General features: G+C 43.0%; 1 protein-coding gene across 5 annotated transcripts in view; it reads right to left on the bottom strand.

The window, feature by feature from the left end:
- Positions 1–4,047: 4,047 nt before the first annotated feature.
- Positions 4,048–27,392, bottom strand: part of LOC127001294 (uncharacterized) — a 44,122-nt gene continuing 20,777 nt past the window's right edge. For 3 of the 5 annotated variants that reach the window (XM_050865689.1, XM_050865690.1, XM_050865693.1), the window contains 17 exons: positions 26,497–26,890; positions 24,380–25,301; positions 22,804–23,930; positions 21,033–21,241; positions 20,171–20,330; positions 18,938–19,088; positions 18,529–18,663; positions 17,339–17,457; positions 16,940–17,088; positions 16,382–16,431; positions 14,845–15,037; positions 14,150–14,308; positions 12,636–12,850; positions 11,868–11,957; positions 10,879–11,003; positions 7,377–7,515; positions 4,048–6,074 (listed from right to left, as the gene is read on the bottom strand). In XM_050865689.1, coding sequence (XP_050721646.1) covers positions 6,030–6,074; positions 7,377–7,515; positions 10,879–11,003; positions 11,868–11,957; positions 12,636–12,850; positions 14,150–14,308; positions 14,845–15,037; positions 16,382–16,431; positions 16,940–17,088; positions 17,339–17,457; positions 18,529–18,663; positions 18,938–19,088; positions 20,171–20,330; positions 21,033–21,241; positions 22,804–23,930; positions 24,380–25,301; positions 26,497–26,890 — 4,382 coding nt within the window. In that variant the 3' untranslated portion in view covers positions 4,048–6,029. Of the gene's footprint in view, positions 6,075–7,075; positions 7,194–7,376; positions 7,516–10,878; positions 11,004–11,867; positions 11,958–12,635; positions 12,851–14,149; positions 14,309–14,844; positions 15,038–16,381; positions 16,432–16,939; positions 17,089–17,338; positions 17,458–18,528; positions 18,664–18,937; positions 19,089–20,170; positions 20,331–21,032; positions 21,242–22,803; positions 23,931–24,379; positions 25,302–26,496; positions 26,891–27,392 lie in introns of all 5 variants that reach the window. The other 2 variants (XR_007755000.1, XM_050865692.1) reach the window with 2 other exon arrangements.

The following is a 27,392-nucleotide window of genomic DNA, read 5'->3' as shown; positions in this document are numbered from 1 at the left end:
TTTCTTCCTTCCTTCCTCATTCCCTCCCTCCCTCTCCCCATTCTCTTTCTCTCTCTCTCCATCACATTGTCCCTTGAGCTTGAAAGTTATATAAATTCACTCTTTTCCTGTTTTGCTGTTATGTATTTCTATGATTTCCTCTTTCTCCTCTTCTTCTTCCTCTTCCCTTCAATGGCTCCCTTCATGGCAAGCTTAGTTCACTTCCCTTCACTTCTCTTCATTATTTTAGTTCCCGTCATTGGTTTAGTCTTAAAGGCGTATAGTGGCCCTTCTGTCAGGTGTTTTAGGCCAATAGGATATATTTTAGGAGCATTAAGTAGCAGGCTTTTTTTTCATTATTGTTTTCTGTCAAGTGTTTTAGGCCAATAGGATATATTTTAGGAGCATTAAGTAGCAGGCTTTTTTTTCATTATTGTTTCCTGTCAAGTGTTTTAGGCCAATAGGATATATTTTAGGAGCATTAAGTAGCAGGCTTTTTTTTCATTATTGTTTCCTGTCAAGTGTTTTAGGCCAATAGGATATATTTTAGGAGCATTAAGTAGCAGGCTTTTTTTTCATTATTGTTTTCTGTCAAGTGTTTTAAGACAATAGGATATATTTTAGCAGCATTAAGTAGCAGGCTTTTTTTTCATTATTGTTTTCTGTCAAGTGTTTTAGGCCAATAGGATATATTTTAGGAGCATTAAGTAGCAGGCTTTTTTTTCATTATTGTTTTCTGTCAAGTGTTTTAGGCCAGTAGAATATATTTTAGGAGCATTAAGTAGCAGGCTTTTTTTTCATCATTGTTTTCTGTCAAGTGTTTTAGGCCTATAGGATATATTTTAGGAGCATTAAGTAGCAGGCTTTTTTTTCATCATTGTTTTCTGTCAAGTGTTTTAGGCCAATAGGATATATTTTAGGAGCATTAAGTAGCGGGCTTTTTTTTCATCATTGTTTTCTGTCAAGTGTTTTAGGCCAATAGGATATATTTTAGGAGCATTAAGTAGCAGGCTTTTTTTTCATTATTGTTTTCTGTCAAGTGTTTTAGGCCAATAGTATATATTTTAGTAGCATTAAGTAGCAGGCTTTTTTTTTCATCATTGTTTTCTGTCAAGTGTTTTAGGCCAATAGGATATATTTTAGAGCATTAAGTAGCTTTTTTTTTCATTATTGTTTTCTGTCAAGTGTTTTAGGCCAATAGGATATATTTTAGGAGCATTAAGTAGCAGGCTTTTTTTTCATCATTGTTTTCTGTCAAGTGTTTTAGGCCAATAGGATATATTTTAGGAGCATTAAGTAGCAGGCTTTTTTTTCATCATTGTTTTCTGTCAAGTGTTTTAGGCCAATAGGATATATTTTAGGAGGAGCAAGTAGCGGGATTTTTTTTCATCATTGTTTTCTGGCAAGTGATTTAGGCCAATAGGATATATTTTAGGAGCATAAGTAGCATCCTTTTTTCATCATTGTTTTCTGTCAAGTGTTTTGGCCAATAGGATATATTTTAGGAGCATTAAGTAGCGGGCTTTTTTTTCATTATTGTTTCCTGTCAAGTGTTTTAGGCCAATAGGATATATTTTAGAGCATTAAGTAGCAGGCTTTTTTTTCATCATTGTTTTCTGTCAAGTGTTTTAGGCCTATAGGATATATTTTAGAGCATTAAGTAGCGGGCTTTTTTCATTATTGTTTTCTGTCAAGTGTTTTAGGCCAATAGGATATATTTTAGGAGCATTAAGTAGCAGGCTTTTTTTTCATTATTGTTTTCTGTCAAGTGTTTTAGGCCAATAGGATATATTTTAGGAGCATTAAGTAGCAGGCTTTTTTTTCATTATTGTTTTCTGTCAAGTGTTTTAGGCCAATAGGATATATTTTAGGAGCATTAAGTAGCATGCTTTTTTCATTATTGTTTTCTGTCAAGTGTTTTAGGCCAATAGGATATATTTTAAGAGCATTAAGTAGCAGGCTTTTTTTTCATCATTGTTTTCTGTCAAGTGTTTTAGGCCTATAGGATATATTTTAAGAGCATTAAGTAGCAGGCTTTTTTTTCATCATTGTTTTCTGTCAAGTGTTTTAGGCCAATAGGATATATTTTAAGAGCATTAAGTAGCAGGCTTTTTTTTCATTATTGTTTTCTGTCAAGTGTTTTAGGCCAATAGGATATATTTTAGGAGCATTAAGTAGCGGGCTTTTTTTTCATCATTATTTTCTGTCAAGTGTTTTAGGATATATTTTAGGAGCATTAAGTAGCAGGCTTTTTTTTCATCATTGTTTTCTGTCAAGTGTTTTAGGCCAATAGGATATATTTTAGGAGGAGCAAGTAGCGGGATTTTTTTTCATCATTGTTTTCTGTCAAGTGTTTTAGGCCAATAGGATATATTTTAGGAGCATTAAGTAGCATCCTTTTTTTTCATCATTGTTTTCTGTCAAGTGTTTTAGGCCAATAGGATATATTTTAGGAGCATTAAGTAGCAGGCTTTTTTTTCATTATTGTTTTCTGTCAAGTGTTTTAAGACAATAGGATATATTTTAGGAGCATTAAGTAGCAGGCTTTTTTTTCATTATTGTTTTCTGTCAAGTGTTTTAGGCCTACAGGATATATTTTAGGAGGAGCAAGTAGTGGGCTATTTTTTCATTACTGTTTTCTGTCAAGTGTTTTAGGCCTATAGGATATATTTTAGGAGCATTGAGTAGCAGGCTTTTTTTTCATTATTGTTTTCTGTCAAGTGTTTTAGGCCAATAGGATATATTTTAGGAGCATTAAGTAGCAAGCTTTTTTTTCATTATTGTTTTCTGTCAAGTATTTTAGGCCAATAGGATATATTTTAGGAGCATTAAGTAGCAGGCTATTTTTTCATCATTGTTTTCTGTCAAGTGTTTTAGGCCAATAGGATATATTTTAGGAGCATTAAGTAGCAGGCTTTTTTTTTTCATCATTGTTTTCTGTCAAGTGTTTTAGGCCAATAGGATATATTTTAAGAGCATTAAGTAGCGGGCTTTTTTTTCATTATTGTTTTCTGTCAAGTGTTTTAGGCCAATAGGATATATTTTAGGAGCATTAAGTAGCGGGCTTTTTTTTCATCATTGTTTTCTGTCAAGTGTTTTAGGCCAATAGGATATATTTTAGGAGCATTAAGTAGCAGGCTTTTTTTTCATCATTGTTTTCTGTCAAGTGTTTTAGGCCAATAGGATATATTTTAGGAGGAGCAAGTAGCGGGATTTTTTTTCATCATTGTTTTCTGTCAAGTGTTTTAGGCCAATAGGATATATTTTAGGAGCATTAAGTAGCATCCTTTTTTTTCATCATTGTTTTCTGTCAAGTGTTTTAGGCCAATAGGATATATTTTAGGAGCATTAAGTAGCGGGCTTTTTTTTTCATTATTGTTTCCTGTCAAGTGTTTTAGGCCAATAGGATATATTTTAGGAGCATTAAGTAGCAGGCTTTTTTTTCATCATTGTTTTCTGTCAAGTGTTTTAGGCCTATAGGATATATTTTAGGAGCATTAAGTAGCGGGCTTTTTTTTCATTATTGTTTTCTGTCAAGTGTTTTAGGCCAATAGGATATATTTTAGGAGCATTAAGTAGCAGGCTTTTTTTTCATTATTGTTTTCTGTCAAGTGTTTTAGGCCAATAGGATATATTTTAGGAGCATTAAGTAGCAGGCTTTTTTTTCATTATTGTTTTCTGTCAAGTGTTTTAGGCCAATAGGATATATTTTAGGAGCATTAAGTAGCAGGCTATTTTTTCATCATTGTTTTCTGTCAAGTGTTTTAGGCCAATAGGATATATTTTAAGAGCATTAAGTAGCAGGCTTTTTTTTTTCATCATTGTTTTCTGTCAAGTGTTTTAGGCCAATAGGATATATTTTAAGAGCATTAAGTAGCAGGCTTTTTTTTCATTATTGTTTTCTGTCAAGTGTTTTAGGCCAATAGGATATATTTTAGGAGCAGCAAATAGCAGGCTTTTTTTTCATCATTGTTTTCTGTCAAGTGTTTTAGGCCTATAGGATATATTTTAGGAGTAGTAAGTAGCAGGCTTTTTTTTTTTTCATTATTGTTTTCTTTTTTACGCCCTTGCACTGTCTCCTCTACTGTAAAAAATAATAATAATAATAATAATAAAAATACTCTGATGTAAGACTCACTCCCCACCTGTCCGTGAGCCTCAAGTCCCTTCCCACCAGTTCACACAACGCAGAGTGGAGTACAGAAATGTGTTTTTGCTTTTCATCTTTTATATTCATGTTTAATTTCACATGAAGTATGAGATTGTCACTAATTTCACATGACTTCATAATTCACAGTTTGAGTGCATAATTTGCCAAGCGACACCTCAGCCACAGCCTTGGCATGCAAAAATTACATGTCTTGCATCAATTCATCTCAAACTGTGACGGCTGACAGAGTTTACCTGGTTTCTTACAGACTAATGGCCGCTTTCACAGTCGTTTTGCTTGTTTTGATCGTCACCAATGGCTGTTATCGCTGCTATAGTATTTCCATGTGAAACTGGCCGATGGGGTAGTGGGGGCTGCGGGGTTAGCCTAGCCCCGCACCTTGCCACACCCACTCAACACCTCTCGCTTCCTCTGCAGCAGCCGCCACTACCCCAAAGGCCAGTTTCACGTGGAAAACTATAGCGTCAATCGCCGCCATTGGTAACGATCAAAACAAACGGTGATTGTGAAAGCGGCCCTGAGGCACTAAGCACATGCAACAACACAGCCGAGTGAACAAAACCTGTGCAGGGAGATTCAGACTCAATGAACACTGTCCTTTGATGCCCGGCACATGTTCCAACAACACACTCACCATTTCCACTGTAAGGGTGCGGCCACACTGCATGCGGTTTGCTGGGAGGGTAGAGGGTAGCGGGTTGCCTAGTGGGTCAGCGGCAAGAACAAACACGTTATCTAATACGAGTGGCCATACCGGACGCGGGTAACAGGTTCCCTCCAAGCTTACCCACTCGTATCAGATCACATGTGTTTGTTCTTGCCGCTGACCTGCTAGGCAACCCGCTACCCTCAACCCTCCCAGCAAACCGCATGCAGTGGGCCGCAACCTTGTATGAGTCAACTTCATCCCTATGCTCTCCTCCACATATGTTAAAATAAAATAAAAAATAGATTCCGTTATCAAAAAAATCATTTCTGACCCACCAAATGATAAAACTACAAAATTAAGACTGCATAAACACATTTCTGCAGGATTTAAACAAAGAATTAAAAAACTATAGATTCCGTTGCCAGAATTAAAATATTTGACCACCAAATATGGAAGTTATACAATTAAAACTGAAAAAAACAATGCAAGAGTTTTTCAATAATTCAGAAAGCCCGGAGGAACTATATAAACACTGGCGCAAGGTGAGGCACTCCATCAACCCCCTGAGCATGTGTGTGTGGCTGGTCTAACTACATAACCGTGATGGCTCAAGCCTTGTGTGACGTTTCCACAAACTTAATGGAATATACTCAAATACAGTCGTCCCTCAAATAGTACGGCTTCCAATACTAGTTCAGTTTTGGTTTTATACGGATTGTCATGGATCTTTTTAGGATTTTTAAATTTCCTGCTCATCGAGAAATTCAAACATTCTAAAAAAATCTTCATGAAAATCCACGAAAAACTGAAACCGAACTATTGAAAACCGTACTATTTGAGGGATGACTGAAGTATATCGTCACCTTCGTAAACAAACCGCGTAAGTCACTATTTTCTACTTTACAGGAAATCAGAACAGTCATTATCTCATTTGGCTTAAGATTTAGGCAGAAATGAAAAGGCGAATTCTAGAACACTCAAACCCTGAATGACGGAGGCAACTCTACAAAAATGAGCGTCATGTTGAAAAATTGATGTAGACAAAAACCTGGAAATCACTGAAAAATGACTTAGGCGATTATTTTATTAGGGTGACGATATATTCCTTGTTTTTTCCTCAATATAAACTTGAAACATAAACACCACTGGGTATCACATAAAACCAAAACCATGTAAGGTGAACTGAATCCTGACTTACTGGGTTTAATGGCTGGAGAGGATGGAAGCCTTTTACCCTAACTCAGTCTGCTGTGCATCAAGTGTGTATGCAAGAACCTGAAACAGAAAGAAACATGCAATTAATATGCAAATCCCTCTTGGTGTAGTGGCATGAAGGCAACACAAGAATCACGGGAGGGAATTGAGCTTGGTTGTTACTGCTGAATGTGTGTGCAAAGTCACCTTGGCTAGACCCTACAGTGCCCAGAAGCTGCCTCCCTTTAAGACTTCCATGACGGGACGCCCCACAAAACAAGAATGTCAAGGACTAATGCTTGGAATGAACTGAAGGGTATATGTGTGAATAGAACTGAGGAATATGCATGTAAAATTACCTTGGCTAGACCCTACAAACATTGCCCAGAAGCTGCCTCCCTTTAAGACTTCCATGACAAGATGCCCCACAAAACAAGAATTTCAAGGACTAATGCTTGGAATGAATTGAAGGGTATATGTGTGAATAGAACTGAGGAATATGCATGTAAAATTACCTTGGCTAGACCCTACAGTGCCCAGAAGCTGCCTCCCTTTAAGACTTCCATGACAAGACGCCCCACAAAACAAGAATTTCAAGGACTAATGCTTGGAATGAATTGAAGGGTATATGTGTGAATAGAACTGAGGAATATGCATGTAAAATTACCTTGGCAAGACCCTACAAACAGTGCCCAGAAGCTGCCTCCCTTTAAGACTTCCATGACAAGACACCCCACAAAACAAGAATTTCAAGGACTAATGCTTGGAATGAACTGAAAGATGTCTGTGTGAATAGAAATGAAGAATGTGCTTTTAAAATTACCTTGACAAGACCCTACAGTGCCCAGAAGATGCCCCCCTTAAAGACTTCCATGACAAGACGCCCCACAGAACAAGAAAGAACTGAAGGATGTGTTTGTGAATAGAACTGAAGAATGTGCTTTTAAAATTACCTTGGCTAGACCCTACAGTGCCCAGAAGATGCCCCCCTTGAGACTTCCATGACAAGATGCCCCACAGAACAAGAAAGAACTGAAGGATGTGTTTGTGAATAGAACTGAAGAATGTGCTTTTAAAATTACCTTGGCTAGACCCTACAGTGCCCAGAAGTAGCCCCCTTTAAAGACTTCCATGACGGGACGCCCCACAGAACAGGAATCACTTGGAACCAACTCCACGAATCCATTTTCTCTCTTCAACCTACCAATGAAATAAAGACTTTGAGGATGAAAGAACACACATATACCCATCCCAACTACCCTAATCCTTCTTCCCCATTCACAAACATCCCAGAGATACGTGAAATACAACATACACACTAACACTACATTACTGGTTTGATGATAATGATGATGATTGATGGTGATGACAGGCGATACTCACATCTTCCTCCTCTCCTATGACGATGACAAAAGGCTCGTCATCTTCCAGCTTCAGAACGGCCGCCAGGAAGTGCCCGTTCATGAAAGTGTCGGGGTAAGTGTCGATCTCGTGAAGCAACACACCCACTCGCTGGTGATCGCTGGGGAGGGAAAACATATTGAAGGAGGAGGAGGAAGAGATTGAGAGGAGAGAGAAGAGGAGAGGAGAGGAGAGAGGAAAGGAGATGAGAGGAGAGGAGAGGAGAGGAGAGGAGAGCAAGAAGAGGAGTTTAGTGGTTATGGTAGCCAAAGAAAAGTCGGAAAGTTTGGTTTAGTCGGCGCAACATCTGTGGTCATATGCCAGAGAGAGACAGAAAGGGAAGGAATTATAGGAGAAGGGAACAGACCCCAGGAGACGGGACACGACCCCCAATTAATACCCAGTACCCATTCACTGCTGGGTGGACAGGGGCGTAGGGTATCAGAAAAGCCGCTCAAATTTTTCCACTCCGCCTGGGAATCGAACCCGGGCTTTCTCGGTTGTGAGGCGAGTGTGCTAACCACTGCACCACGAAGCCCCCATGGTAGCCAAAGACAAGCAAATATTTGTAGTTTGGCATCCCATAACGTATCACCAATGAGTGCCAGGGATCAAACCCGTACCTTCTGAGTATAAGTCCGGGCAGAGAACAAACTGAATGACCGATTAGCTAAAGGATCATCACCCCAGCGGTCACTTTTGGGGCATAGGGTAAGGTAACCAGTAGGTACGCAGTGGTCCAGTACGTACACATTTGGCATTTAAAAATGTCCCCACAAAAAAAGACCAAAGCAAAATCAACAAACTTCATATCATATTATACTTCAACCATCCCTCCATCATATACAGAAGTATCCCACAAATAACATGTATATCATAAAAACTATGTACCCTAAAAGAATGCAATTAGGAAATGTGGTAGTTTTCTTAGGGAAATGCTAAGGATTGCAAATTTCGTTTTTGTTGTCTGCCTTGTTTCCGGTGTATTTTTTTTTTTTCTTTTTCCTTTTTGCAGGTTGATCTGGGAGGGTAAACTTCAAGAAATAGGTGTTGGTTTTATTCCAGTACATATCTATAAACTGGAAAAAAGGTGCGTACCTACTGGACAAGGAAATCAAGACTTGACCAGTAGGTACGCATTTTTTCAAATGACTGCTAGAGAGACGTATGCCACAATCCACAGCAATACAACTCAAGCTCTATGGCATATGAGAACAAGAAGCACTGTCCTGTGAAAACTGTCTGTGCCACCTCATCAAACTTACCCCACTGGCTGTCCAGTAGGCACGCAGTGCATGTTGTCCAGTAGGTACTGCCGTCCCAGACTACGCGGAACTATCATATCCTCACAGAGCATGTGAGCTAGCTGTACTAGAACCCCCAAATCCAGAGTGCAGGGGCCGTGTTCATGGATTTGCATTTACTACTTCTATAAAGGAAATACTTATCTCCCACTTCAAATTGTAAAGTGATAACTGCTATTTTGTTTGAAGGAAGTCCTATATTCTTATTCACTAAAACTAAAGTTTTTCCTTTACAATATACATTTCACTTGATTAAGGGAACCGGCTGGTTGCCGATTAGTAATTCCGTATTTATTATCCGATTCAACTGAAATGTGGCACAGTTATAGGGTACCCTACACTGTATGTACCCATAAAATTTCATTAGAATTGGGCAATTAGTTATCGAATTAGAGCCAAATTAGTGCGAAACTAAACAAACTTTCCTTAAACCTAAAAACAGACTACACATTTTATCCTATGACAAAAATATATATATCAGTGGAAAGGGCTTGATTTTCTCTAAAAGATTTAGGAGGCAAATTTTTGAATGAGTTCTAATTAGTCGAATTAGGGCCGTACAAAGTTAGTGCAAAATTTGCAACGACTAATTTCGGGTAAATTAATTTTTTCACAGACTAATTGTAGATGAATGAAATGGAAAATAGAAAATCTAATCCCTAAACATTGTAGCGCAAATCAAGCTCTTTCCAGTGATATGCATATTCGCCTACGAAGGTAGTGTAACGTAGTCCCAGAGAGAAAATAAAGCAATTTACGCAATTCTTTCGCTATATGGAGGTCAATCACGGGTCACTACTACGCTCGGTGCCCAGCCGGGCCAAAATCGACCCGCATTAGGTTGAAATAAGGCCATTTTTGAGGCACTTAGAGATATCGGATGGCAAATTTACACTACCCAGTCGATATACTATGCTGTAAGGTGGTGAAATCCGGTGTTGCCAGAATTTGGTAAATTTCTCGAATTTTGGCCTCGGCAACCAGCCAGTCCCCTTAAGTTTAACAACTGATTAGAGCCTATTCAGGATCCAATTAGATTCAATATCTATATTTTAGATTTACTTATGCTTTTGAGTTATTTTCTTGAAGAAATGCCCAATAATTCTTTTCATTTACATGGATGGATAATTTCTTCACATAACGGAGGGAGCACTTTTCTTAGTGTTTTATATGCAGCATTATATTTATTTTTTTCAGAGTTACTAAAATGTAATTCAGTAATTGTAGTACTCAGGTTATTGTTTTTAGTAACCAAATCAACATTATGCCTATACTTGGACAGAGGAGCGTATTTGAATTAAGAAATTAGAGAATAAAGTATTTTTTTGTGTTTTCATCACCTTTACATGAATACATTAATTACTGCTTTGCGATCACCAAAAACAAATAAACTAACATATAAAGGGAGGTTGAATGAATAAAATATCCAAAGGAGACTCTTCTAGCTGTTGTAGTTTTTTAGTTATAAATTAATGAGTACCTACTGGACAAGGGTGAGTACCTAATGGGTAGGGGTAGGCCTAAACGTACGCACTAACTTTATACACCATTTTTTCTGTACAGTTAAATCTTATTCGAAAAATGCTTGTACCACATGAAACTATAGCCATTCCTTTATTTGCAAACAATAATTGATGTAGTTTGCTTAAATAGTATAGCGGGTACAGGTCAGAGTGTAAAAAAATCGCCGATTTTTTGCGTACCTACTGGTTACCTTACCCTATACCTGAAGCCCCGGCCACGCAAATGTCAAGTCACCCCTCTTGAACTATACACCTCATATAGGCAGGAGAGTAGACAGAATGCATTAACCCGGTAGCAGCGGGGATCATGTTTCTTAATGGTCCCTCTAAGCGAGAAAAATGAGAAAAAAATCATCACTCACACAAACCATTTCATAATATATATCAAAGCATTTGTGATCAGTTTATGCATCATCTATTTTGGGGGGTTAAAATCATGGCACAAATTTGGCCCGTCGCTGCTACACGATAAAGCCACAAATTTGGCCCGTCGCTGCTACACGGTAAAGCCACAAATTTGGCCCGTCGCTGCTACACGGTAAAGCCACAAATTTGGCCCGTCGCTGCTACACGGTAAAGCCACAAATTTGGCCCGTCGCTGCTACCGGGTTAACTTATACATGATAGCTCAAGCAACTGTATAAAGTAGTCCCTCACCTGTCAACGTCAACAACAGTGGCGAAGAGCTGGCGGCCCATCACCATCTCCTTAAATATCTCGACAGCCTCGGGACTCCAGCCGTCTCCCGGTGGATCTACCCAAGCGAGCCAGCACTCCACGGCCTAAGGAGAGGAACGATTATTATTATTTTTTACAAGGGCAACAAAAGGAGTAGAAAAAAAAGTCCCTCAAGGAAAGGAACGATTATTAATATTATTTTTTACAAGGGCAACAAAAAGTGTAGGAAAAAAAAGCCTGGTACTTGTCACCCCCACAACAGAAGATAGTATAGAGCGGCCAAAAGACAGGTCAATTTTGAAGCCTTACTTGACTAACTAACAGGGAGCATACTCGAGGGGGCACGTTGCTTCACTCACTCAACGCCCCCACCCACGACAGTCCCCTAAAGCAAGCCCCCAGATTACAGCATGGACCACCCTAATCCTTGCTCCCCTTTCCTCCAACACACGATACTTCATAAATATCCCGGCGATGAAGATTTTCGGACAAATGAGCGATTTTGAATGAGTCTCTCATATTGAACGAGTCTTGGAATGATAAAAACTTTGGGTATAGAAGATTACAGTTTCCGTTCCAAGCCCCAGACATGAGTTACATAAGAAGAACATAAGAACGTAAGGAGTCTGCAAGAGGCCGGTCTGTGGGCGAACCCTTGGTCTCCCGCACTCAGGGTTGCCTCGTACAGAAACAACCCTTTACCTATGAACAAATGCAAAGAGGAAAAAGCAGAAGAAAGTGATATTTATAACATACCTGTGAAGCCAAGAAAGCAAACTGTGAAGGCATGGGAAGGAGGCTCTCACGTGACACCCATAAAAGGAAGAGGAGGAAGAAGAAGCAAAGATGATTATGGACATACCTGTGGGGCCAAGAAAGCGAACTGTGAAGGCATGGGAAGGAGGTTGTCATGTGATACCCATAAAAGGAAGAGGAGGAAGAAGAGGCAAAGATGATTATGGACATACCTGTGGGGCCAAGAAAGCGAACTGTGAAGGCATGGGAAGGAGGCTCTCGTCTGATACCCATTCTTCGTAGCCAAGGTCAAGGAAGAAAACCTGAGTGAGAGGGGAAACACATGTATTAGTAATGAGTGGAATAGAAGTGATTTTAATACTTATAGTCATCTGCCTGTTTTTTTTCTTATTTCCTTATTTGTTTTGATTCTTCTTATCCTATACTTTCTTTTCCCTCCTCCTCCTCCTCTTCTCTCCTACTCCTCTTCTTTCCTTATTTGTTCTTATCCTCATTATCCTCTACTTTTTCTTTTTCCTCCTCCTCCTCCTCCTCCTCCTCCTCCTCCTCTTCTTCTTTTTCTTCTCCTCCTCCTCTCTTCCTTTCCCCTTTCCTCTCTTCCTCTTCCTCTCCCATACCTACTTACCCAATAAACCAACGAGCTCTCCTCCTCCTCCTCCTCCTCTTCCTCCTCCTCCTCCTCCTCCTCCTCCTCCTCCTCTTCCTCCTCCTCCTCCAAGGATTGTATTATAAGATATTTCACTGCCCAAGAACACATAATTGACAAAGCTTTCCTAGGAGTCATGGGCATTTCCAGGGGTAGTTTTGTGACCCTGGTGGTAGTGTGACCCTTCCTCTGTACACTGAACCTAAAGAAACACTCACTGGAACCCGACTGATGCCCTCTTTGACCTTTAGAAATAGATGATGTGATTACCCAAAGCATCTTATAATGCCGACCTTTCTCCTCATCCTCCTGTTAAACATCACATCACACCCACCTTCACCCTGCATCCGTCGTCCCTGCAGTCATCCACCTCCAGTACCAGCACCCGGGAGCAGTCTGGCTTCTCCGGCACGCCCTCCAGAAGCACCATGAGCTCTCCCGGGGCGCCCAGAGCTGGGTTCCTACGGCGACGGTTTCGGCCCATGCTGTAGTGTTTCTGCATGCCCACCAGTAACACTTCCAGTTCAGCGTCCCCTTGATTCCCGGGTACTGATAGGAAAGGGAGAATGGGGTTGTTGATGTCTGTTTTGTATATGTGTTCTTATTTTGCATTGCCAATAGTGCTTAACCCGGTAGCAGTGACGGGCCAAATTTTTGCCATGATATAAACCCCCAAAAAAATAGATGATCCTTTTTTTTTTTTTACAGCAAAGGAGACAGTTCAAGGGCATAAAAAAAGGAAACAAATATGAAAAGAAAAGCCCGCTAGTCACTGCTCCTAAAATTGACCACAAGTGCGATGATATATATTATGAAATGGTTTGCGTGAGTGATGATTTTTCCTCATTTTTCTCGCTTAGAGGGACCTTTAAGAAACATGATCCCTGCTGCTACCAGGTTAAAAGATGACTGCAGATTTCCTACAAGAAGACATCACCAAGCTACAGAAATGGAGCAAAAAGTGGCTGCTACAATTCACAAAGGAAAAATGTAAAGTCCTGTACCTTGGGAGGGGATATCTAGCACACCAATACCACTTGGGAAACACTCCACTATCCACCACAGAGGCAGAGAAAGACTTGGGAGTGTATGTTACCAGGCAATATCACATGGGGAACACTCCACTATCCACCACAGAGGCAAAGAAAGACCTGGGAGTGTATGTTACCAGGCAATACCACATGGGAAACACTCCACTATCCACCACAGAGGCAGAGAAAGACCTGGGAGTGTATGTTACCAGGCAATACCACATGGGAAACACTCCACTATCCACCACAGAGGCAGAGAAAGACCTGGGAGTGTATGTTACCAGGCAATACGACATGGGAAACACTCCACTATCCACCACTGAGGCAGAGAAAGACCTGGGAGTGTATGTTAGCAGGCAATACATGGGGAACACTCCACTATCCACCACAGAGGCAGAGAAAGACCTGGGAGTGTATGTTAGCAGGCAATACCACATGGGAAACACTCCACTATCCACCACAGAGGCAGAGAAAGACCTGGGAGTGTATGTTACCAGGCAATACCACATGGGAAACACTCCACTATCCACCACAGAGGCAGAGAAAGACCTGGGAGTGTATGTTACCAGGCAATACCACATGGGAAACACTCCACTATCCACCACAGAGGCAGAGAAAGACCTGGGAGTGTATGTTACCAGGCAATACATGGGAAACACTCCACTATCCACCACAGAGGCAGAGAAAGACCTGGGAGTGTATGTTACCAGGCTATCAGTGAAGGCGAAATCCATGGCAATCACAGCAGACGGGTTAACTAAAGAACCACAAATAAACAAGTGTTACCGAGGAAGAAAAGCTTGTCACCCAGACTTACCTAAACACTTAAGGTCCTTGGTTCCGTAATGCAAGTGGACGTAGAAATGGGACGGGGAGGTAACAGACATCACAGTAACAGCCACGAGGGAGTCTTTGGCGGGCAAGGCGCAGCTCAGGAACCCCCTCTCCAAGACCTTCTCCTTCTCAACAGTGACATCTGGGTGAAGAGTAACAGGAATTTAATAAAGAAATAAGGGAAAATAAAGGAAAGAGGATATTAGAAAACAATGACAATGAAAATCAAATGGGAAATAAAAAAAAGTTAGTAAAAGTACAGTATCTTAACACATGTAAGTACAGCGAATGGGAGAATGGTATACATAGAATACATACACAAAAAAACATACATAGAAAGAGGAAAGAAGAACATCCTGAGACAAAAACTAAGCTCCATTTTTTTTTTTTTTTTTTTTTACTCTCCAGTTTTTTCTTTCCTCCACATGCACCAGTCTCTCTCTCTCTCTCTCTCTCTCTCTCTCTCTCTCCACTTTTTCTTTTCTAACATTCTCGTTTTTCTTTTCTCTACTTCCATCAATTTCTCTTTCCTCCACATGCACCAGTCACTCTCTCTCTCTCTCTCTCTCTCTCTCTCTCTCTCTCTCTCTCTCTCTCTCTGATCTGCCTCACTACACACATCATTAGTCTCACAAGCAAGCTATGTTATGTGCCTATGCTATGTCGCCCTCTACCCACCTCTCCTTACTGACATGTGTTCCCATGGGCAGGCCTTTCCCCGGGGGCACCAGAGGCCGGCCCGGTGGTACTTGCACTGTCGTTCCTCATCCGTGTTCCTCCAGCCCAGCAGAACGGTCTCAGCGCACTCATCATCGTGATATACCATGTTGCTGCTGCTCCTGTACGCCTCCGACATGGGGTCCCACTCACTCTGGGGAAGACAAAGACCATGGGGGGGTTGTTTTGTGTTCTTTACGGTAAAGTAAGCAAAGTTGGGAAGTTTCGTTTAGTGGGCGCAACATCTGTGGTCATATGCCGGAGAGAGACAGAAGGGGAAGGAATTATAGAAGGGAACAGACCCCAGGAGACAGGACACAACCCCCGATTAATACCTGGTACCCATTCACTGCTGGGTGGACAGGGGCGTAGGGTATCGTAGGCAGGAGGAAATACAGGAAATACAAATAATTCTCCTTAACCCCTTGACTGCAGATTTCCTACAAGGAGACATCACCAAGCTGCAGGAATGGTTGCAAAGGAAAGCAGCTCAACTTTGGGAGGAAGTACACCAATACCACATGGGAAACACTCCACTATCCACCACAGAGGCAGAAAGACCTAGAGTGTATGTTACCAGGCTACCAGTGAAGGGATATCCAGCACACCAATATCAGAAAGACCTGGGAGTGTTACCAGGCTACCAGTGAAGGAGGCAGAGAAAGACCTTGTATGTAGGCTACCAGTGAAGGGATATCCAGCACACCAATACATAAACACTCCACTATCCACCACAGAGGCAGCCTGGGTGTGTATGTTACCAGGCTACCAGTGGGATATCTACCAATACCACATGAAACACTCCACTATCCACCACAGAGGCAGAGAACAAAGAGTGTATGTTACCAGGCTACCAATGAAGAAAAATGTAAAGTCATGCACCTTGGAAGGGGATATCCCGCATACCAATACCACATGGGAAACACTCCACTATCCACCACTGAGGCAGAGAAAGACCTGGGAGTGTATGTTACCAGGCTACCAGTGAAGGGATATCCAGCACACCAATACCACATGGGAAACACTCCACTATCCACCACAGAGGCAGAGAAAGACCTGGGAGTGTATGTTACCAGGCTACCAGTGAAGGGATATCCATCACACCAATACCACATGGGAAACACTCCACTATCCACCACAGAGGCAGAGAAAGACCTGGGAGTGTATGTTACCAGGCTACCAATGAAGGGATACCCAGACTTGTCTTTTACCGGTAGCCTGGTAACAGTATAGTCCCAGGTCTTTCTCTGCCTCTGTGGTGGATAGTGGAGTGCTTCCCATGTGGTATTGATATGCTGGATTTTCCCTCCCAAGGTGCATGACTTTACATTTGTCTTCATTGAATTGTAGCAGCCACTTTTTGTTCCACTCCTGTAGCTTGGTGATGTCTTCTTGTAGGAAATCCGATGTCTAGGGGTTAAGACACTCTATGGAAAACCAAGACACAGAAAAATGGATACTCAGGTCATGGGGCAAGGACAGAAGGGCAAACACTCACAGGAATCAGTTCATCGTGTCGGCTTTCAGATGCCTCCTCCTCAAGGGTGCCTGGAAGCAGAAGGAAATAACAACAACAATAACAAGATAATGAAGCTCCTACATTAATCACAGACGAATGAAAAATCTGAGTTGCCTTCAAAGTTGAGTATCTCTCCTCCTGAAGTACTGTTATTATTTTCTTGGTCAAACATTAATTTTAAGCAAATATATAACAGCTTAATAGAGAAAACATTAACTTCATTGCCAACAAACACTAGGATGAAGGCCATTTAACCCAGTAGCAGCAGGGATCATGTTTCTTAATGGTCCCTCTAAGCGAGAAAAATTAGAAAAAATCATCACTCACGCAAACCATTTCATAATATATATCGACGTATTTGTGATCAGTTTATGTCTCATCTATTTTTGGGGGTTTATATCATGGCAAAAATCTGGCCCGTCGCTGGTACACGGTAAAGCCACAAATTTGGCCCATCGCTGCTACACGGTAAAGCCACAAATTTGGCCCGTCGCTGCTACCGGGCTAAGACATAAGAAAATAGGTCAGAACACTTACCTAACACCCTAGAAATCATATCTTCATCTATGTTTTCACTCTCCACTAACTCCTCCAGCAGCTGTGAGGTAGCCAGGCCTTGACGCACCATGAGGAAGTTGACCAACTCACCGTCACTGCGCTCCAGGATAACTCCGAAAGTGCCGTCCCTTAACCAACAGAGAAAAACAGTATATATAACCCTTAGATGCCAGCAGTATTTGAAGATTAGCTCCCCAAAAAATTAATCACCTATATATAGTCACTGCCAACCTTAGGGATATAAACTTTTTGGCAAATGATAAATGGGACTTCTGCTTCATGTTGTTTTTAAATTCAATGTATTTCCAATTAATTAAAGTTGCTTCACTTCAGTTTAGGGACAGACCACCAAGTTAATGAGACACGGGAATGACTTACAGGCAGCGAGCGTGGATGTGCGCTGTGAGGGGAGACCTGAAGCCCCCACACAGCCCCACGAAGGCCTGGGTGGTGCTGCTCGGCCAAGGCTCAAGCTCCCACTGCTGCACCGGGAACACCTGCAACACACACTCACCCTCAACAAGTAGGAGAAAATGAAGAAGAGGAAAATGGAGAAGCGCAAGAATAAGTAGAAAAGAAGAACAAGATGATGATTATTAGGGCAGTCTGTCTTAACGCTGCAACTTTGGGGTCATTTGGCGCCGAATCTAATACAAATTAATTATCTTATAAAACTATACAAGCTTAACCCGGTAGCAGCGGGGACCATGTTTCTTAATGGTCCCTCCATGCGAGTAAAATGAGAAAAAATCACCCCTCACACAAACCATTGCATAATATATATCAAAGCATTTGTGATCAGATTATGTATCATCTATTTTGGGAGGTTATATCATGGCACAAATTTGGCCCGTCGCTGCTACACGGTAAAGCCACAAATTTGCCCCATCGCTGCTACACGGTAAAGCCACAAATTTGGCCCGTCGCTGCTACACGGTAAAGCCACAAATTTGGCCCATCGCTGCTACACGGTAAAGCCACAAATTTGGCCCGTCGCTGCTACACAGTAAAGCCACAAATTTGGCCCATCGCTGCTACACGGTAAAGCCACAAATTTGGCCCTTCGCTGCTACACGGTAAAGCCACAAATTTGGCCCATCGCTGCTACACGGTAAAGCCACAAATTTGGCCCATCGCTGCTACACGGTAAAGCCACAAATTTGGCCCGTCGCTGCTACACGGTAAAGCCACAAATTTGGCCCATCGCTGCTACACGGTAAAGCCACAAATTTGGCCCGTCGCTGCTACACGGTAAAGCCACAAATTTGGCCCATCGCTGCTACCGGGTTAAAATTAAAAATGTGATAAAACCAACACTAATAAAACTATATAAAACCAGTTAAAAATTAAACCATGATAAACTACAACTATAAAAGGCCAATAAAAACTACAGGAGGCTGATGACGCCAGCCTCCTGCAGGAAGCCATAAACATCACGTCCTGGGAAGAAGAACAAGAAGAAAAAAAGATAACTCAAAGTACGGCAAAATTCCACTATAAAACAAAACTACAAAAGAACCAAAAGAACCCAAGTCCCTCCTGCCTAACACTTCCCGGCCCGTACATACCTCCACCAGGTGACACGGGAGGGCCTGACACGGCAGCAGGGCGAAGATGCCATCCAGCACCCGTATGTTCTGCGTGGGCACCTCCCCGTCCTCACCCGTGTCCACCAGCAGCACCCTCACCCACCAGCCGCTCTTCTGCCGAGTTAACACAAAGAGGGGATTTTTTATTAGTATTTTTACAGCAAGGGAGGAAGCTCGGGGGCAAAACCATGAAGATATTTTTTTTACTTATTTATTTATTTATTTATTAGAGCAAGGAGACAGCTCAACGGCAAGGAACAAAAACAGCAACAAAAGGAGCCCAATACACTGGAAGCCCGCCACAATTTTTGGCTTCCCCTGTAGACGCTGCTCTGAACAAAAAAACAAAAACAAGAGGCCACAGTTTCAGGTCCATCGCGAACATTACCTTTCTCTTGGGGGCAATGTTGGCCATGACCTTTCCTCTGTACCAGCGGCCGTCAGTCCAGCGAACCGCCCAGCAGGACCCGATCGGCAGCTCCCACACCTTCAGAGACTCATCGTCATCGCCGTACATCTCCTCCAGATCCTCCGACAGTCTGGAGGGGGAAGCTGCTTGTTAGTCACCTCAAAGGAATACTCTGCCGTCCACCACACACGAACACTACCACCACAGCAGGCCTATGTGTTACCTTACTTCTTAACTCACTTCACTGTGTTCATGTCTTTCTCTTCTAAACACTAAGTAAAGATTTTAGCCATGTGCTGTGTATCATTCCTTCCCTCTTCTGTTTCCTATTCCTGCCTGTACCAATCCTCCCTCACCTATACAAACATACATTTCAACACTAATGTCTCAACTATGTCAATGCCTTCTCTTCTAAACACTAAGTAAAGATTTTAGCCATGTGCTGCGTATCATTCCTTCCCTCTTCTGTTTTCTATTCCTGACTGTACCAATCCTCCCTCACCTATACAAACATACATTTCAACACTAATGTCTCAACTATGTCAATGCCTTCTCTTCTAAACACCAAGTAAAGATTTAAGCCATGTGCTGCGTATCATTCCTTCCCTCTTCTGTTTTCTATTCCTGACTGTACCAATCCTCCCTCACCTATACAAACATACATTTCAACACTAATATCTCAACTATGTCAATGCGTTCTCTTCTGACTAACAAGTAAAAATTTAAAGCTATATGTTATCTATCTTTTCTTCCTTCTTCCTTTCCCTATTCTGCCTATACCAATCCTCCCTCACCTATACAAACAATCATTTCAACACTAATATCTCAACTATGTCAATGCCTTCTCTTCTGACTAACAAGTAAAAATTCAAAGCTATATGTTATCCACCATTCCTTCCCTCTTCCCTACATCATTTCTCCCTCATACAAACAATCATTTCAACACTAATGTCTCAACTATGTCAATGCCTTTTCTTCTAACCATCAGTAAATATTTAAAGCTATATGTTATCCACCATTCCTTCCCTCTTCCCTACATCATTTCTCCCTCATACAAACAATCATATCAACACTAATATCTCAACTATGTCAATGCCTTCTCTTCTAACCACCAGTAAATATTTAAAGCTATATGTTATCCACCATTCCTTCCCTCTTCCCTTTGCTACTCACTCCTCAATCAGCCACACAAACGTACACTTTAACACTTACTTTTGCACTGTGTCCGTGCCCTCTCGCCCAAGTACCAGGTAAAAATGGGCTGGATTCTTTGCATACGAGAGCACCGCCTCCTCTACGTGATCATAAGGAGACACGTAAGGCATGGGTAGGTCCACTGAGGGAAGCGCGCCAACTGGTATCATTGCATCCTCTGAAAGACATGAAGACTGAGGGTCACATTGTAAAACGTTTCACCGCCCCAGTACACGTATTTGACAAGGCTTTCATAGGAGTTGTGGGCATTTCCAGGAGTAGTTTTATGACCCTGGTGGTAGTTTGACCCTTCTCCTGTACCATGAACCTGAAGAAACACTCATTGGAACCCGACTGACCCCCTCTTTGACCTTTAGACCAATCTGAGTTACTGTGAGTGAATGATGGGTTACAAACATATTATAAACCAACATAAAGACATAGAACATTGTTGTTATGCGTGAGAAGAGTAAACATCAGGGAGGAGAGAGTATATGATTTCTCAAGAGGGGGAAAGACTCAAGGGATTATATTCTAAGACATTCCGGGACCCAAGCTCACACATTGGACAAGGCTTTCATAGGAGTTCTGGGCATTTCTAGGGGTAGTGTTTGACCCTTCTCCAGTACCTTGAACCTAAAATACCACTCATTAGGACCTGACTGATCTCCTGCCTGCCCTTCGGATATAGTTGATGTGAGAGGCAGAAGAGTCCTAGAAGATTGACCTCAGCCTGTCCGACTCCATAAGAGAACAACATTAGGAAGTTAAACAAATAGAAGAAGAAGAAGAAAAAGAAGAAGAAGGGGAACATAACACTAAACTAATTCCTCTTTTTCTTCCTTTTCTTCTTCACTTTTTCTTCCTTTCTCTTCCTTACCTGACACATAATCCTCGAAAGTTTCATCCAGGCTTTCGATGGTCCACTGCGACGTGTTCAAGCTGTCTGGAGGGCTGTGGGTGCTTGCAAAATCCCTTTCTGGTATTGCATCTATCCTGGTAGCCCCTTCTGCTTTCCCTTCAGAGGTGACCCAAGCTTCTGAACTCCATGGGACATCTGAATGCTTCTCAACTGCAAGTCTTTCAGCACTGTAAGAAAATCATCAAATACTTTTTTGTGCATTAGCTAAATCCAACTCTCTCGCTCCAAATACTCCCTCTCAGCACACTCAATCCAGCTATTTCCATCTCTCCCTGTTCTGGCACTCCCTCTAAGCACACTCAATCCTGCTATTTTCAACTCTCCCTGTTCTGGCACTCCCTCTCAGCACACTCAATCCAGCTACTCCCAACTCTCCCTGTTCTGGCACTCCCTCTAAGCACACTCAATCCAGCTACTCCCAACTCTCCCTGTTCTGGCACTCCCACTCTGCACACTCAATCCTGCTATTTCCATCTCTCCCTGTTCTGCCACTCCCTCTCAGCGCACTCAATCCTGCTATTTCCATCTCTCCCTGTTCTGGCACTCCCTCTCAGCACACTCAATCCAGCTACTCCCAACTCTCCCTGTTCTGGCACTCCCTCTAAGCACACTCAATCCTGCTACTACCAACTCTCCTGTTCTGGCACTCCCTCTCAGCACACTCAATCCTGCTATTTCCATCTCTCCCTGTTCTGGCACTCCCTCTCAGCACACTCAATCCTGCTATTTCCATCTCTCCCTGTTCTGGCACTCCCTCTCAGCACACTCAATCCTGCTACTCCCAACTCTCCCTGTTCTGGCACTCCCTCTCAGCACACTCAATCCTGCTATTTCCATCTCTCCCTGTTCTGGCACTCCCTCTCAGCACACTCAATCCAGCTACTCCCAACTCTCCCTGTTCTGGCACTCCCTCTAAGCACACTCAATCCTGCTACAAACTCTCCTGTTCTGGCACTCCCTCTCAGCACACTCAATCCTGCTATTTCCATCTCTCCCTGTTCTGGCACTCCCTCTAAGCACACTCAATCCTGCTACTACCAACTCTCCTGTTCTGGCACTCCCTCTCAGCACACTCAATCCAGCTACTTCCAACTCTCCCTGTTCTGGCACTCCCTCTCAGCACACTCAATCCTGCTATTTCCATCTCTCCCTGTTCTGGCACTCCCTCTCAGCACACTCAATCCTGCTATTTCCATCTCTCCCTGTTCTGGCACTCCCTCTCAGCACACTCAATCCTGCTACTCCCAACTCTCCCTGTTCTGGCACTCCCTCTAAGCACACTCAATCCAGCTACTCCCAACTCTCCCTGTTCTGGCACTCCCTCTCAGCACACTCAATCCTGCTACTCCCAACTCTCCCTGTTCTGGCACTCCCTCTCAGCACACTCAATCCAGCTACTCCCAACTCTCCCTGTTCTGGCACTCCCTCTCAGCACACTCAATCCTGCTATTTCCATCTCTCCCTGTTCTGGCACTCCCTCTCAGCACACTCAATCCAGCTACTCCCAACTCTCCCTGTTCTGGCACTCCCTCTCAGCACACTCAATCCTGCTATTTCCATCTCTCCCTGTTCTGGCACTCCCTCTAAGCACACTCAATCCAAATACTACGAACTCTCTCGCTCCAATACTCACCAAATACCCCACTCCCACATCCCTCCTAAGGCTTCCCCAACACTCCACACCATCAAAACCCTTTCCAAAGTCCTGCCAAGAACTACTATTACTTACCGAGAGACGAAGGGTATGTAGTCTTCCTTGGTGTTGACTTTACATGCCCTCTGAGCATTGTGGGCGCGTGAACACTTGCTTCTGGACACTGGGTCATCCTTAGAGTTCATTCTTGGTTTTCCTTTGTCGAGTTTTTTTTTTCCTTTATCCACTTTGTTTGTACCTGTATCCACTTTTGCTCTTGCTCCATTCCCTCTTCCTCTCCCTTCATCCACTCTTGTTCTCCCTTCATCCACTTTTGTTCTCCCTTCATCCACTTTTCCTCTCCCTTCATCCACTTTTCCTCTCCCTTCATCCACTTTTTCTCTCCCTTCATCCACTTTTCCTCTCCCTTCATCCACTTTTGTTCTCCCTTCATCCACTCTTGTTCTCCCTTCATCCACTTTTCCTCTCCCTCCATCCACTTTTACTCTCCCTTCATCCACTTTTGCTCTCCCTTCGTCCACTTTTCCTCTCCCTTCATCCACTTTTCCTCTCCCTTCATCCACTTTTGCTCTCCCTTCATCCACTCTTCCTCTCCCTTCATCCACTTTTTCTCTCCCTTCATCCACTTTTCCTCTCCCTTCATCCACTTTTGTTCTCCCTTCATCCACTCTTGTTCTCCCTTCATCCACTTTTCCTCTCCCTCCATCCACTTTTACTCTCCCTTCATCCACTTTTGCTCTCCCTTCATCCACTTTTCCTCTCCCTTCATCCACTCTTCCTCTCCCTTCATCCACTTTTCCTCTCCCTCCATCCACTTTTCCTCTCCCTACATCCACTTTTGTTCTCCCTTCATCCACTTTCACTCTCCCTTCATCCACTTTCACTCTCCCTTCATCCACTTTTCCTCTCCCTTCATCCACTTTCACTCTCCCTTCATCCACTTTTCCTCTCCCTCCATCCACTTTTACTCTCCCTTCATCCACTTTTACTCTCCCTTCATCCACTTTTGTTCTCCCTACATCTGCTTTCACTCTCCCTTCATCCACTCTTCCTCTCCCTTCATCCACTTTTCCTCTCCCTCCATCCACTTTTTCTCTCCCTTCATCCACTTTCGTTCTCCCTTCATCCACTTTTACTCTCCCTTCATCCACTTTTCCTCTCCCTCCAGTAGCTAGATGACCTTCCTTGACCTCAGTTCGGATCTGCGTGGTGAAGAATTTAAAACTAATATATCTTGAAAATACTTAAAAATAAACATTAGAATTTAAAACTGAAAGAGAGCTTGGAAATAAACACAACTTGAATAAACATCAGAATTTATGATTGAAATAGAAGCTGAAAATTAATATTGATTGAATATACTTGAAAAAAAAAAGACAGAATTTAACACTGAATCCAAACTCAAAAATTAAAACGACTCATACTTTAAAAAAAAAAAATTAAATACTAAACTGAAATATACTCCAATAACAATACATATATGAAAACAAAGACGTCTCACTCTGTGGTATCATATTTCTGAATCGTGTCTTTTAGAATTATTATCAAGATCCATGAAAGGACACCAAGGGCAGACAAGGAATTGACCTAATGAGCCTAATAACCTTTAAAAACTTATCAACATCAACAAAAACAAAATCCAAATACTAACCTTATCCTTGGAGGTCAATAGTACAGGCTGCAAGGATGGAGGAGGAGGAGGAGGAGGAGGAGGAGCAGGAGCCAAGATCAGAGGCACCCCTTCAAAATGACCCCAGACTTTATCATAAGCCTGGACAGAGGGAAGGAAAGGCAGGGGATGGGACAGGCCTGTGGTAGGGAGTATGGCTGGTCGGGTGAGATACTGGGGTGGCAAGAGCCCTGGGGGAGGAGGGGGAAGAGGTAAGATTTGGGGTGAAGGAAGGGCTGGGGGAGGAAGTAAGGCTTGTGGGGGGAACTGAGGTGGGTGAAAGCCTGGGGGAGGGGAGAGGGCTTGTGGGTAGGGCTGGGGGGATGGCAGGCATTGAGGAGGGGAGTGCGGGAAGGGGAGAGATAGGGGTGTGGTAAAACCTGGGGGAGGACATCCAACCTGTGAGGAATAGCTTACAGAAGGTGAAAACTCTGGCGAAAAGGGAGACAAGGGCTGAGAGAATGAACGAGGAGGAGGAGGAGGAGGAGGAGGCTCTGGGAAGGACTGGAGTGAGAAAAATAGGTCAAGGGAAGGAGGTGAGGTGCTTGAGATGAACTGGGATGAAGCGGCGAAGTCAGACAAGAACTGTGGTGGGCCGGGCAAGCTTGGCAGAGGTGGGGCATGGGGGCAGAGGTGCGATGGAGGGAACGATAAGCTTGCAGGAGGTGGCGGCAATGCTTCCTTGAGGGATACGGGATGAGGGTGGAAGGAGCGCAAGTCTTGTAGAACGCGTGGGAGGGACTGCGCTTCAGGGTGGAATATTGGTTGTGGAGCTACTATGGGTTGGAATGTGGAGGGTAGGAGGGTGGAGAAAGAGCGAGGGGGGAAGTGCGGAGTTGTGGCATGCTGGGCAGTCCATGGAAGCAGGTCTGGGAGGGGCTCGGCATAGCAGGGAGAGGGTGCACTGAAAAGCAAACAGGAACGCTGGGATAAGTCAGAGGTGAATGCGGAGGAGAGGATAGCTGAAGAACAAACTCTGGCCACTATTCTTAACCTGGTAGCAGCGACGGGTCAAATTTGTGGCTTTCCCGTGTAGCAGCGACGGGTCAAATTTGTGGCTTTCCCGTGTAGCAGCGACGGGCCAAATTTGTACCATGATTTAAACCCCCCAAAATAGATGATACATAAACTGATCACAAATGTTTCGGTATATATTATGAAATGGTTTGTGTGAGTGATGATTTTTTCTCATTTTTCTCGCTTAGAGGGACCATTAAGAAACATGATCCCCGCTGCTACCGGGTTATACGATATCGGCTCTCACAACTATTCCAAAGACTACAAAGGAGATCAATCGGGTTCTTATGACTGTTTCTCACACTCATGGTGGACTATCACAAGGCTTATAAGACTACCCAAGGAAATACAATAGAAACGCCATGGTTAAAAGAAGGCAATACAGAGACTAATGTAGAACGACTATAGAATGTAGACTAACGTAGACTACTATAGAAATGCCACGGTTAATAGAAAGCAATGCAAAGACTAAGGCCGCGTTCACACTGTGCTGACTCTGAGCCGCGACAACCCAGCGACTCCAGGAACACGAGGTCTTGGGTGTGAAACATTGACATGAAAGGGTCGCACATAGGGTCGTTTTGTAAGACATTTCGCAGCCCAAGAACACATATTTGACAAGGCTTTCATAGGAGGTGTTGGCATTTCCAGGAGTATTTTTATGACCCTGGTGGTAGTTTGACCCTTCTTCTGTACCGTGAACCTGAAGAAACACTCATTAGAACCCGACTGACCCCCTCTATTACCTTTAGACAGAGATGATGTGAGACGCGAAAGTGTCTAATCATACTGGCCATAGTCTTTCCAACCTTATGCGATCCTTCCACATCAAGATTTCACCCCCAAGACCTCGTATACCCCGAGTCGCTGGGTTGTCATGGTCCTGAGTCGGCGCGGCGTGAACATGGCTTGATGGAGGCTTGACACTACCCTTTTTTATTAACAGCAAAGGAGAAAGCACAAGGGCACAAAAATAGGGAAACAATAAGAAAATAACCCACTACTCGCTGCTCCTGTACAGAATCCGAGGAGGTGGCGGAAAGAGCAGCCAATTACGTGAGAAGAGGTGTCCTGATGCCTACCTTATTTGTCTCTCTATATCGTCCATGTCACACTGGGGAGCTTGAGCCTCATAACGCGAAACACAAGCTTCCTGAGGCTCACACACAGGCAACTCGCTCCCCATCTGCCACTTTTCTTTCAGTGGGCGAATGATGATGTCCTCCAAGTGTGCTCCCAGTAAGACGCGACCCTGCTGTTTTTGGTCATGGGTGCAGGGAAGAGTGTCTATAATGGTCTCCCCTCCCTCAGGCTCCCCCCCCTCAGCCCCACGGTCATGTCTGAGGCTCCAAAGCTCATTGTGGGAGGCTTCTGTAAGGGTGTTTCTTAGCTCGCTTATAATCTTGGCCTTTATTTCATCATTGAGGAGGTGCAGTAAGTGTGTGTATCTTTCAACGCTCTCCTTGTCAACGTTTTCTGTGGGATAAATAAACAGCTTTAACCCCTTGATGTGAAGTGTATGCATGTTTCCCTGGTTCGTTGTTTACTATCCCATTATCTACTCTGCCCCGTGTGCCCTGTTGAGTATCCGTCTCACATCATGATACCACAAGCTAATGCCTGTACATTCACCCCTTAACTTATGGCTTTTTATATTCCTTTAATACATAAACATGATACAGTATATATGTGTTCACGCCTTAAATTAACACTTAACACACACCACCTTTAACCCGGTAGCAGCGACGGGCCAAATTTGTGGCTTTACCGTGTGCCAGCGACGGGTCAAATTTGTGCCATGATTTAAACCCCCCAAAATAGATGATACATAATCTGATCACAAATGCTTTGATATGTATTATGAAATGGTTTGTGTGAGTGATGATTTTTTTCTCATTTTTCTCGCTAAGAGGGACCATTAAGAAACATGATCCCCGCTGCTACTGGGTTAACTTATGGCTTTTCATATTCCTTTAAC

This window comes from Eriocheir sinensis, chromosome 20 (assembly GCF_024679095.1).
Source record: "Eriocheir sinensis breed Jianghai 21 chromosome 20, ASM2467909v1, whole genome shotgun sequence".
NCBI lineage: Eukaryota > Metazoa > Arthropoda > Malacostraca > Decapoda > Varunidae > Eriocheir > Eriocheir sinensis.
The sequence above is the reverse complement of the archived record's forward strand: the minus strand, read 5'-3'. Positions and strand labels throughout refer to the sequence as shown.